The sequence below is a fragment of the Rutidosis leptorrhynchoides genome, chromosome 11 (genome assembly GCF_046630445.1).
Source record: "Rutidosis leptorrhynchoides isolate AG116_Rl617_1_P2 chromosome 11, CSIRO_AGI_Rlap_v1, whole genome shotgun sequence".
NCBI lineage: Eukaryota > Viridiplantae > Streptophyta > Magnoliopsida > Asterales > Asteraceae > Rutidosis > Rutidosis leptorrhynchoides.
In genome coordinates, this window is record NC_092343.1 from 75,717,125 (window position 1) to 75,729,413 (window position 12,289).

Sequence of the window (12,289 nt, forward strand, 5' to 3'; positions counted from 1 at the left end):
CATTATAGCATGTTAAAGGTAGGGAAAGAATAACCACGTAGCTTAGATACTGTACAAGAAGGGCCTTGATTGCGAAAATGATAACCCAAAGATTTGTTATAGATATACACACCCTGGACACTTAAGGAAAAAGTTCTTAAATAGGAAAAACTTTGGACTTACTTGCGGTAGAGCAATCGTTACCTCAGCTATGGAAACTCGCATGGATCCTGATTTTAGTTAGGATACGTTTCGAAGTTGTTAAATACTAGAACGATAGAAACCTTATATCTAAGAACCTTAGCGTTATGAATAATAAGCCATAACAACCATGAGAGTTAAGTATTCTATAGGACGAGCTAATGGTAAGCTGGCAGAGATAGATGAATAATTTAAGGTAGTACCTTACAATTAATAGGTGGGTCATTTAAAGATGATCTCATGTCAAACAAACCTGAAAGTTTTAAGGTAGTAGTTGGAAAGGATTAGTTACCTACGCACAAGCAGATGTTATTTGAGAAGGCGGATATAATTTTTCGCTATAGTATAATAAGATTTGGTTGGAATGAACCTTAAGATTAACCTAACACCCATCAAGTTAGGAAGCTTGATGAGTTAGTTGGAACAGACTGGATTTCAAGGATGAAAGAGAAATTTATTTATAGTGAGGAAATTTATTCGTATACCTCGCAAGAATGGTGAACTATTACGGGAAGAGAAGTAACCCGAAAGCTGAACCTTATTAGTTGCATGACAACAACCCTAAATCCTCCAATGGAGATGGGAAGGAATAACAATGGATTTCATCATGAAACTACCAAAAACGGTAAGCGGTTAGAACATTATCTGGGTTATTATTGACCATCTTACCAAATCTGCTCACTTTCTAGCCACTAGAGAAACCGATACAATGGACAAACTTGCACAACGATACATAACGGAAATTGTATCCCGTCACTTCAGCGATTCAGATTCTATATTAAAGACTACCCAAGAATCTTATTTGATACTCATTCTTACGCCACTCTAAATCCTCACTTATTCTGAGAGATTCCTGATTCGATGATAACCACACCATCATCCTTCTTACTTCAACCGTAGTCATACCAGTTCGAAATTTCCAAAATCAATGGGTAGTTAATTCCCATCCTCATACTCTCTCTTTCGTATCTCACTTATAAGCAACAACTTCACACTTAAGCATTTTTGGTCAAAGGACTTATGCCCTACTAATAGTCATCAACCACATTTAAATTCAATAGTTTTCATTACCTCAAATATCACCCGAAATTTACAAAAATCTTTTACTCAATCCTCATCAATCTTTTTCCAACTTGTAACCTTCGAAATATGAAAATTTTGTTTGCCAAAATTTTACACACACACTATTTAACCGTGCGATCCTCTCAAGGTTTTATGAAAATAAATTTATTTTATTGACATTCGTACAAATTTTAGAAGCTGTATATTTTATATATAATAAAGTAAATGATTACTTACTTTTGACTAGTACATGCGAAATTTTACTTTCACTTTTACAAATCAACTCTTTTAATCAAAAGACATTTTACTTGGAGTAGCCTATATTTAATAAGAACTTCGTTTCTTTTCCTGCACTGTCACCTTAAACAATATCTATAAAACTTTCGTTGCTTGTTATGTAAAATTTTTCATTGCTTGCCCGTGTCCAAGTCATCATAAAGACTTTACAACCGTCGAAATCGAGAGATTCATGTGTGTATGTGTTGAAGGCACTTACTGCCACGTCATTCAGAGCCTTTGGGCATCCACTAACACTTAAACCATTTAAAATTATTGCGTTACCCCATGGATATTATTCGCCACACCTGTCAGAACAATGCTCTTTCTTACATAACTCTAAGTCCTGACTTATTCCAAGAAACTCTCATTTAGTGATATTAACACCATCAGTATTCTGACTTTATTATTAGTCATAACCTGTTTGGTATTTTGCAAAGTTAAGAAGCGATTAACTTCTCATCCTCATGCTCTATCCTTCATATCTCACTTTTTAGCAACGGCTTCGCATGTGAACATTTTTGGCCCAAAGGCTTATGTCCTGATAGTTATCAAAACTACATTTAATTCATTAGTTTTCATTACTCAGTAACATGTTACCCAATGATTCAAAGATTTTTCACTCGATCTTTTTCAACTCATAACCTCTAAAATACGAGAAACTATGTTTATCCAAAATTTTTACACGTTGATTATTCGTGCGGTTCTCACGGGATTTATGGAAAAATGAAAGTAATAAAATTTTTTTCTATCACTTATGCGATTTATAAAGTCATATATGTATAATTAAGTTAATAAATTTACCCTTACTTATTTTGGTTAGTACATACTAAGTTATACCTTCAAATTATTTAAAAATTGCTCCTTTATCGAGTTATTCAACTTAAGTCAAATAGTTTTGTGCAAAATGGTACACGTTGTACCTACTTCTAAATTTACTAAGAACTTCGTTCCGTTTATGTTGTCGCATCAAACGTTTAAAGATTTTTCAAAACTTCATTGGTTGATTTTATTAAAGTTTTTCGCATTAGACTACACCATGTATGGATCACACTTCTTCTCGCCCTCCGTTCGGGATGAAGCTTACCATTAAGATCTTTGTTAAAAACTCTTGAGCCACTTTGGATGGCAGTTTTATAAAATTTGTTATAAAATCTTCGCACCATAAAATGTTCCTTCTAAGGTTAGACATGACAAAAGCGCAGGCCAATAAATCGGTTTTCTGAGGTACACTCAGTGGTCACCCTATTGTAGGAAAGGCACGAGGTGGGTTTCTGTTTTCAATACTTCACAGCAAATCACAACACCCTCGTAAACCTCATCTCTATAAATCTGTATGTAGAGGTACATGAATCATTTTTGAAGATTCCTTTCACTCGGAGTAAACCATTCTTTAGGACCAAGAGTTCACGTATCTTCTCATTCGCACATCCCCCTAAGTATAAGGATAAATTCAAAACGGACCGCTCAAAGAGTTCACTCTCGTTCAAAGATCACGCCTTTCGTGCGATTTCCTTTTGGAAATGTAATGTAAGATACTTTGAGAACCTATGAATCTTGTTATCCCTTTGGGAGGGGACTGCTTAAAACACTTACGACACTGATGTGGATACTCTATATATTTCTTCTTTTGTTGGTTGCAACTATCTGTTATCCTAGTTAACGTTAACCCTAACTTCAACATGTAACTGAAAGGATAAAGTTACATTATGGAACTGTGTTTTCATTCCATCCAAGGATAAGTCCACACACTGTATGTTAAACTGGGTGATATCTTTCATTGTTAGTTCAGACCACTCTGAAGGCACTATAAATAATTATGGTTTGCAAGTCCGATTGGTCACTTTCAGCTAAAATATCAATTCAATTATTCAAATGAAACGTTCTTAAGTACCGGATTCTTTATGCCTATGGCCTCCTTCCGAAATTAAGGGGTTGGTAACATTCATGATGCATTTCCTGCATCCAGCTTACTGAAGATGCCTGTAAGGCTAAAAACACCATATTTCCTTTTGTGGATATATATTCAGATGACATACTCATGCTAATCAAAAACGAAACCAATTTGTTGATCTCTTAGGACAAGAGACTTAATTATTGGCATATACCTATTCTTACTTTCATACGCCGAAGTACCTTTCAAGGTAAATAACTCACTTCTGAGCCCACGAGTCTCACGGAACTTTGATACGCTCCTTCTTATTCAAATACGGTACCATTGTTGGTCACTCCTCAAAATTTTGGGACGAAATTTTCTTTAACAGGTGGGTAATGTAACGACCCGGCTTTTTCGACTTGCTTTTGTGCTTAGTGCTTTCACGAAACTGCGTATTTATGCGTACTGAGCTAGCTTATGCTCTGGGATCTTTAATCATGATTAATTACTTTTGTTAATATCTTACTACGTGCTATTAAGTGTGTAATCACTTAACTTGATCCCTGAATGCTTTTACGACCCTTAGTGTCACTTATCGTTTTAAACGAGATACGTACTTGGTACACGTTAAACTTTTGTCGTAATTGGAATATTATGACTGCGTAAACTTGATTGTTATTTATTATAACAATTACTTGGCTTAAGGGCTTATTTAATTAAGCTTAGTGTTTACTAATGCTTACTAGTTACCTTAATGGACTTGTCACCGTATTTGACTTTTCATGGCCAGACTTGTCTTTGTGACACACGTACTTTTCACGAATAATATTTTATAATATTATTTACATTCATCATTAATTAATATTGATCATTTTTAATTAACTAAGGTTACTAGTTAATTACTTGGGCTTTATTTGATTAATTGCATACTTACTTGGATTGGGCTTTTATTATTTGAACATGGACTTGGAAGCCCACCCTACACACTTAATGGACTAATAAGCCCATCTTTTAAGCTAGTGATTTATTAATAAAAGCATGGATTAATTAACATTAGTGAAAGGAATCTAGTTACATGCACACTTACACCACTTTCCCATACCAATTTGCTTTACTACCATTTCAAGCTAACACCATTCTCCCATGTTGGAAAGTAGATTTTGACCCTTCCCTTTTTGTTGTAAAAACCATCCACTTTCATGGTGGGGAGGGAGTTCTTTTATTTTCAATTTTTGTTACATATTTACAAGTATTACTTCCTCATTTCACACACACACTTACTTACTACTCTTTTTCTCTCTTTTTCTCTCAAAACTTTGTAAGTAATAAACTTATTTTCTTTCTTTTCTTTCTTTTAAATTCAAGTTCCATCATCATCATTTACTAGTTACTTGTTGTTGTTGTTGCTGTTGTATCTTCATAAATCTTGTTTTCTTCCATCCTTTATTTGATGAAGAACCAAGAACAAGAACCTAAACTTGTTAGTTTATGGTTCTACAATTAAGATGTTTTCAAGATCTAAAGTTCATAAACTTGATGATCTTCTTTGTGTTCATGTTTTGTAGACTTGAAGCTTACTTTCTTAAGATTCAAACTTTGATTTGAATCTTCTCAAGTATGAAGCAAACATGAACATAATACTTGTAACCTTAATTTATTTCTTTATTTCATTTATTTAAAGTTGTAATATTGTTAATTTGGTCAAGTATTACTAGTTAATCTTGATCTCATATTTCATGAAACTACTTTGTAAGTTCAAGAACATGTAAGTAAACTTTTTTTAATAATAACTTTGTACACTTATGTTAGATCTAGACTTTTGGGTCTAGGATCTTCAAGATCTAACTAAGAACTATGTTTTACAACTTAAGATCTTGTTTATTTAAGTTTACTTTCAAGTTTGTAGCTTAATATTACTAGTAGAACTCATGTACGTGTCGGATCTAAGATCTTGATGTAACTTTGGTTCATCAAACTATATACAACTCTTAAGTAAGTTGTGCTACATATCTTAGACTTACACTAGTGTTATGATGGTCAAACCTTGGTTAAAATGATGCAAACACATCAACGAGTTGTACACTTGATGCTATACGCATCAAGGATGAGAACCGTGATGAGCAACAAGCACCAAGAACCCACCAGAACACCTTTCTTACTGTTTCTGGAACTGATCAAACTACCTGGGCTACTGGAAAGTTGATTTTCAGTTAGTTTGGTTCGAGTAGATGATTTTCCGTTTATACCTCGTCTTAATCCGAGTTACGGTTTAGGATCTATGGCATCCCGAAAGTCACTACACCCTATTAACGTTGTGCTGAAATTTCTGACCTACTCGCACTTAAACCACCACCACGGTCAAACAAAGACGTGTTTGGTTCTGGAAATTGGTCAGTACCTAGGGGACTCATATATGGAGCCATGGACACTGGTCTCACCTCATTTTAGTTTGTATAGAGGTCGTGGCGACTGAACAAAGTCAGCCTTTATTTCAAACCCTAGTCTTTACTTGAAACTTACTTTACAATTTTTGTTAAATGATGAATGATGATGATACTTAAGACCTAATTTACATACTTTTAAACCTTTGGGACGATTTACTAACTTAGTAACTTTTGACTTAGGTTGAGGATCTTTCGGACCAACTACTTGCAAACTTATCTCGAATCAACTTAACTACTTTACACTGTGAGTTATAGCATTCCTTTTTACTTTAACTATTTGGGACTGAGAATACATGTGTGTTTTATGTTTTACATACTAGGCACGAGTACTTAAACTTTATATATATGTGGGTTATACAACGGCATAAACTTTCCCCTTAGCTCGATAACGTTTAGTCATTGGTCTTTGAACCGGTGAATGCGAATCTTAGATATGGATCCATAGGGTTTGACATCCCCACTCGGGCTAGTCGCGCTAGCATTTAATGAGTGTTTAATACTTCGTGAACATACGCACTCTCCAAGTGCACTTTTAGGGGGTATTATTACGTTAAGTTAGTTACCTGGTGCCCACAGTTGAACATATACTTTATCATACTGATTTGGATTACTGCTTTGAAACGCTGTTTGAAGCACCGAAATCTCGTGGCCTACCTTACATTACTGTTATACTTAAACTATAGCTCACCAACATTCGTGTTGACGTTTTTAAGCATGTTTTTCTCATGTGCTTAAGGTTTGCTTGCTTCCGCTGTACTAGTCATGCTTTGTAGACACCCGATGCGCTTATTAGAGATGTCACTGCATGAAACGTTTAATTTGCATTCAAACTATGTTATTTTTGAAACAATGGATTTGAACGACCTACGGTTCACGTACTATTATTGCTTGCTATTCGTAGAAGCATACTTTTGGTTGTTAAACATTTGACGTTGGTTAAAACGTCACCTTTTATCATGAATGCAAACTTATTTTGAAACAACATATAGTGTTTGACCTTGTAATGATCCTGTTGTTGATGGTCCGTACACATTGATTTAGTACGGGGCGTCACATTATGGGATGAAATTAATGATTGTAGTGATATCCAGTCAAGTCAATCTGAATATACTTTAGATTATATTAATTCTGATAATTACTCCAGTAACGATGAGTTGGGTGTCCATTCTAAAGAGGAAGGTGATAACAATTGTGAGAGTAACATGTCTAATATTTCGATGGATAAATAAAATACCAAAGTGTGGTATGAGAATGAATCTAATGTCAAAGATAGTTCTGATTTGAAGAAAAACATTGGTCGTAAAAACGAAGGAGATGATGCTGGTGACAATGGACATTACAGTGTGGGAGAAGAGGAAGATCAGGAGTCAGGGTGTCTAGGGATTGTTAATCTCTTTGAGGATAATGAAGATTATGTGGCAGAAACATTAAATGATGATGATGATTACGAATCGTTCCCAAATATGGATGATACGTTTCCCAAAAACAGCACGCGTGGGGATGGAAAATACGTAAGAGAAGTAACCATGGATAAGTTAAAAAAAAGGAATACGTATATGGGTCAATCTGCTAATGGGCCTGTAAGCCCAACTAGTGTAAATCACTCTGATGGTGATGGTTCTGATGAAGATGATGGGCCGCATTTTAATTTTTCAATGGGCCAACAAAAGAGTAGTAATTCGGATGGTGCTAATGGGCCGTATTCTAACCTATCAATGGGCCACTAATGGGGTAAGCCTAAAGATAACCCAACACTTGGTGGTAAAACTAAAAATAAAATAGATGACGTAGTTGGGCTGGACTGCAATAAGAAGAATGGAAATAAGCAAACAAAAGAGTCGAGCCACTGTTCTACTCGAAGTAATCAATCAAGAGAATCAAGAGAAGTTTCATTCTGTAATTTCTGCTATTGGAGGACAATTGGTAATTGGAAGGCCTCCTTTAGAATCATGAAGCTCAGAAAGATGGCTAGGTGCACGAGTAATTTAGATGAAGGGGTGAAACTCAAGTGCAAAACGTGTGGTGCAAAATCAGAATCAAATGCAAAACAAAACACGTCCGGGAACAAATCACAGGATGATGGTGGCTCTGGAATGCAATCAATTAGCAATGAGGAATTAAAACAATTTGGGGAACAAAATCGGATTGAGGTGGCCCAACCTCAATCCTCAGTCAATTCCCCTTTTCTCGTCTGTTATATTTTTCTATGAAGATACTTTCTTTAAACGTGTGTGGGTTTGGGGTTGTGGGTAAAATTGGATGGGTTAAAGACATATGTAGGAGTGAGAAACCAGATTTTGCAGTTTTTTTAAGAGACTAAGTGTATAGATGTTGATGAGGGGTGGGTTCATGCTCTTTGGGGTAACAGTGACCTTGGATATGCTCAATGTGATGCAATTGGGAACCCGAGGGGTTTGTTAACTGTTTGGGATATACCAGGTTCACGGCCACTATTGCGGTAGGTTGTAAGTATCTTATTGCCATTCGAGGGAATTGGTTTGACTCTGGACATGAAACAATTATTGAAGAAACAGTTATGGGATTCATTAGATGACCTTATGAGAGGGGTTGATTCGGCATGAGTATTATGTGGGGATTTTAATGAGGTCAGGGTTCAAGCGGATAGGATGAATTGTGTATTTAATCAAGCTCGTGCAAGGCATTTCATTAAATTCATTGTTAGAAACAATTTAGTTGAAATCCCTATTAATGGGAAAAGATTTACCCGAATAAGTGATGATGGTGCTAAGTTTAGCAAGTTAGATAGGTTCCTTGTAAATGACAAATTTATTGCGCTTTGAGATGACCTTTCGATTGTGGCATTGAATAGAAGAGAATCGGACCATTGCCCACTTGTATTAGGAGATAAACTCATTGACTTTGGTCCTAAACCTTTCAAAGTCTTAGATGAGTGGTTTCACAAAGAAGGTGTTCATCTGGTAATATTAGAGGCATGGGGTAAAAGTGTCCGTGGGTCGCCGAAGGATTATATATTTAGGGATAAACTTAAAAATGTAACACTTGATTTAAAGGCATGGAGCATAAAGGAGTTTGGGGGTCTTGATAAAGAAAATGATAGTTTAAAAAAGCAAGTAAATGAATGGGAAATTAAAGCCGAACAAAATCTGTTAAACAACTTGGATAGAGAATGTTGGTTGAATGTACGTAGGAAGTGGATCACAAAAGAAAAACAAAATCCAACATGTTAAACAAAAGGCGCGTATTCAATGGATATTAGAGGGGGACGAAAATACTAAATATTTTCATGCTAGTATTCGTAGAAAGTATAATAGATGTAATATTCGGGGTTTAAACCTCAATGGTTCGTGGAACGAAGATCCAAAAGCCATCAAAGATGCTATTTTTCGCTTTTTAAATAGATTTTCAACAATAATTCGAGCAGTAGGCCTGAATTGTCAGGCCTTTATGGGCCTGGTGGGCTTGATCTGAGCAGCATCAGTTCATCCAAAGCAGACAAGTTGGAAGCTGAATTCACGGAAGCTGAGATTTGGGAAGCAATTAATGAATATGGTAGTACATAGGCCCCCGGGGCCAGATGGTTATTATCTCGGCTTTTTTAAGAAATTTTGGTACATCATTAAGGGGGAGTTAATTGAAGCAATTGGTTAGTTTTGGGTCTCCGGTGAGATTTCAAAAGGTTGTAATGCTTCATTCATCACTCTTGTTCCTAATAAAAACAGGAGCCTATGAACTTAAATGATTACCGACTAATTAGTCTTATTGGTAGTCTTTATAAGATTATTGCTAAGTTGCTTTCTAATCGTCTTAGGAAAGTTATTCCGAAACTAGTTGGATATGAGCAAAGTGCGTTTATAAGAGGAAGAAACATCATGGATGGTGCGTTAATAGCAAATGAAGCTCTTCATTTCCCAAAACACAAGCAGATTAAAAGTCTCATATTTAAAGTGGACTTAGAAAATTCTTTTGATAGTTTAAAATGGGATTTTCTGCTTGAAATTATGAGCATTATGGGATTTGGGGTTAAATGGAGAAAATGGATTCTTTCTTGCCTACGTTCGGCATTCATCTTGGTTTTGGCAAATGGCTCACCAACAAATGAATTCAAATTTGAGCGTGGTGTGAGACAAGGTGACCCACTTTCACCGTTTCTTTTTATCCTTGCAGCGGAGGTTCTTAATGCATCGACTAAAATGGCCATGAGAAATAACATGTTTGTGGGAGTCGAAATTGGTTGCAAAAAAAAAAAAAAAATCACATTTTCCATCTTCAATAAGCGGATGATATGATTTTCTTCGGGGAATGGAGTGTGGATAATGTTAGAAATATTTTAAAGCTTCTCAAGTTCTTTGAGCTCACCTCGGGTCTCAAAGTCAATTACCATAAAAGTAGTATATATGGGGTGGGTGTTGAGAAAAATGTGATTGAAAATATGGCTCGAATATCGAGGTGTAAAGTTGGCTCTTTCTCGCTCATCTATCTTGGTCTTTCGGTTGGTGGTAAAATGAGTAAGATGGATAGTTGGGAACCGCTAATAAATAAATTCGAGAAACGTCTTTCGGATTAGAAAGCACGTTCGATATCATTTAATGAATGTTTAACCCTTGTGAAATCAGTGCTAAATAGTATTTCGTTGTATTATTTCTCGCTCTTTCATGCCCCACCGTGTGTGATTAAAAAACTTGAGTGTGTGAGACGTTCTTTCGTTTGGGGTGGGTCGGGAAATAAATCAAAAATATCTTGGGTTAAATGGGTTGGGCAGGTTAAACTTGGGATCTTTAAAAACAAAAAATTTAGCCTTAATCGGAAAGTGGTGGTGGAGGTTTGAAACCGAAACCGACTCCTTGTGGGTTAAGGTTATTTTGAGTCTTTACGGTCCAAATGGAGGTCTCACTTTTAATAATAACTACTCTCGTGGTAACTACAAATCTTTGTGGTCCAACGTTATTGAAACGGGACAATATATCGATACAATTTATATTCCGTTTAAGAATTATTTTGTCAAGAAGGTTGCTGAGGGAGCAAATAAATCGTTTTGGAATGATGTGTGGCTTGGAAAAATTGCATTAAAAGACAAGTTCAGGAGACTTGCGCGACTAGAATTAGATCATAACTTTTTCCGTTATAGATAGGACGTTGTGGGATGGTTCTAAGTGTGCGGGTAATTGGTGCTTGTCGAGAAATCCTATGGGATGGGCAAAGGGTGAACTAGAAGACTTGGTGGATATGCTCAATCATGCGATTATCAATCCTCAGATCCAAGATGGGTGGAGATGTGAGCTGAATAATAATGGGAAGTTTACCACTAAATATCTTTCTAACATGATCAATTTGTAGCTCTTATGTGTAAATAGCAATGTGAAAGATACCCTGCGTAACTATTTGGTTCCTAAAAAGTTGAAGTTTTCGTTTGGCGTGCTCGAAAGGGAAGATTACTGATTCGAACAGAACTTGACAAACGTGGAATTGACCTTCACTCAGTCCTTTGCCCGTTGTGTGATGGTGATGTTGAATCGGTTGATCACTCCCTCTTATCTTGCGAAAAAGTATGTGATATGTGGAACAAGGTATTCAATTGGCGGGAATTTAATAGGAGTACTACAGCAAGCCTTAATGATCTCCTCCAATGTAATACGCCTCACATTGCTACAGATTCGGGTAAAAGCATTTGGCAAGCATTAATTTGGACGAGTGGATACCTTATTTGGAAGAACCGAAACCAAGTTGTCTTCAAAAACAAAGGTTGGAGTTCTCGGGTTGCGTTGAGTGAAATACAAATTAAAAGCTTCGAGTGGATCGCGAAGAGGATCAAAGGGATTAACATCGATTGACATAATTCATTCCATAATCCATGTAATTTCTTAAGTTCTTGAAAATACGTTGTGATATAGTTGCTACCTTAGCATCTTGTTTATACAATGTGTTTTAGTTCACTCTTGTGTTGTGTATACTGGGCTGTAACACCCCAAATTTTGACACCAGAGGGAGCCGCGTCGCATGGCTCCAGGCCGCGCCGCGGCCCTACGCTATATTTGATGGTTGTTTTGATGAAAAGCTACTGATGTTGATTTGTACTGTGAGCCGCGTCGTGGGGAATAAGGGCGCGCCGCGCCTTTTTGCCTTGGGCTGAAGGATAGTTTGAAACACCTTCTGATGCTGAATTAGACGTGGAGCCGCGCCGTTGGCCTAGGAGCTACGACGCGGCTATTCGCGGGGCAAAAAGCTGACTTTTGAGTTTTAAAAGGTTTTAAGTGGGGGCAAATGGGTCTTTTCACCCATGAACGTCCTATTAGTGGATGGATCAGTTTTAGATTCATTTTAATTTCCTTTTCACATCCATCAAACACTCTTAACTATCCTAGAGTGAGAAAGCTTCCTTAGTGAGAGAAAGCTTAGTTTGGAGAAGAAGGAGGGTGAATCTCATCAAAGTGCAAGTATTAACTTTGTTCATCTCGTTCCTACCTATCTTTTG

General features: G+C 36.5%; 1 protein-coding gene across 1 annotated transcript; it reads left to right on the forward strand.

The window, feature by feature from the left end:
* The first annotated feature begins 11,004 nt into the window (after nt 1-11,004).
* Nucleotides 11,005-11,648, forward strand: LOC139874695 (uncharacterized). Its single transcript, XM_071862106.1, has 2 exons — nt 11,005-11,092; nt 11,215-11,648. The coding sequence occupies exons 1-2, from the start codon at nt 11,005-11,007 to the stop codon at nt 11,646-11,648; spliced, it is 522 nt and encodes a 173-aa protein (XP_071718207.1).
* The last annotated feature ends 641 nt before the right edge of the window (nt 11,649-12,289 follow it).

Bases quoted from the DNA above. Each gene is read 5' to 3' on its own strand.
- LOC139874695 (XM_071862106.1), top strand. From the start codon at position 11,005: ATGGGATGGGCAAAGGGTGAACTAGAAGACTTGGTGGATATGCTCAAT. The intron at 11,093-11,214 runs GTGAGCTGAATA...GTTCCTAAAAAG, and splicing joins GATCCAAGATGGGTGGAGAT to TTGAAGTTTTCGTTTGGCGT.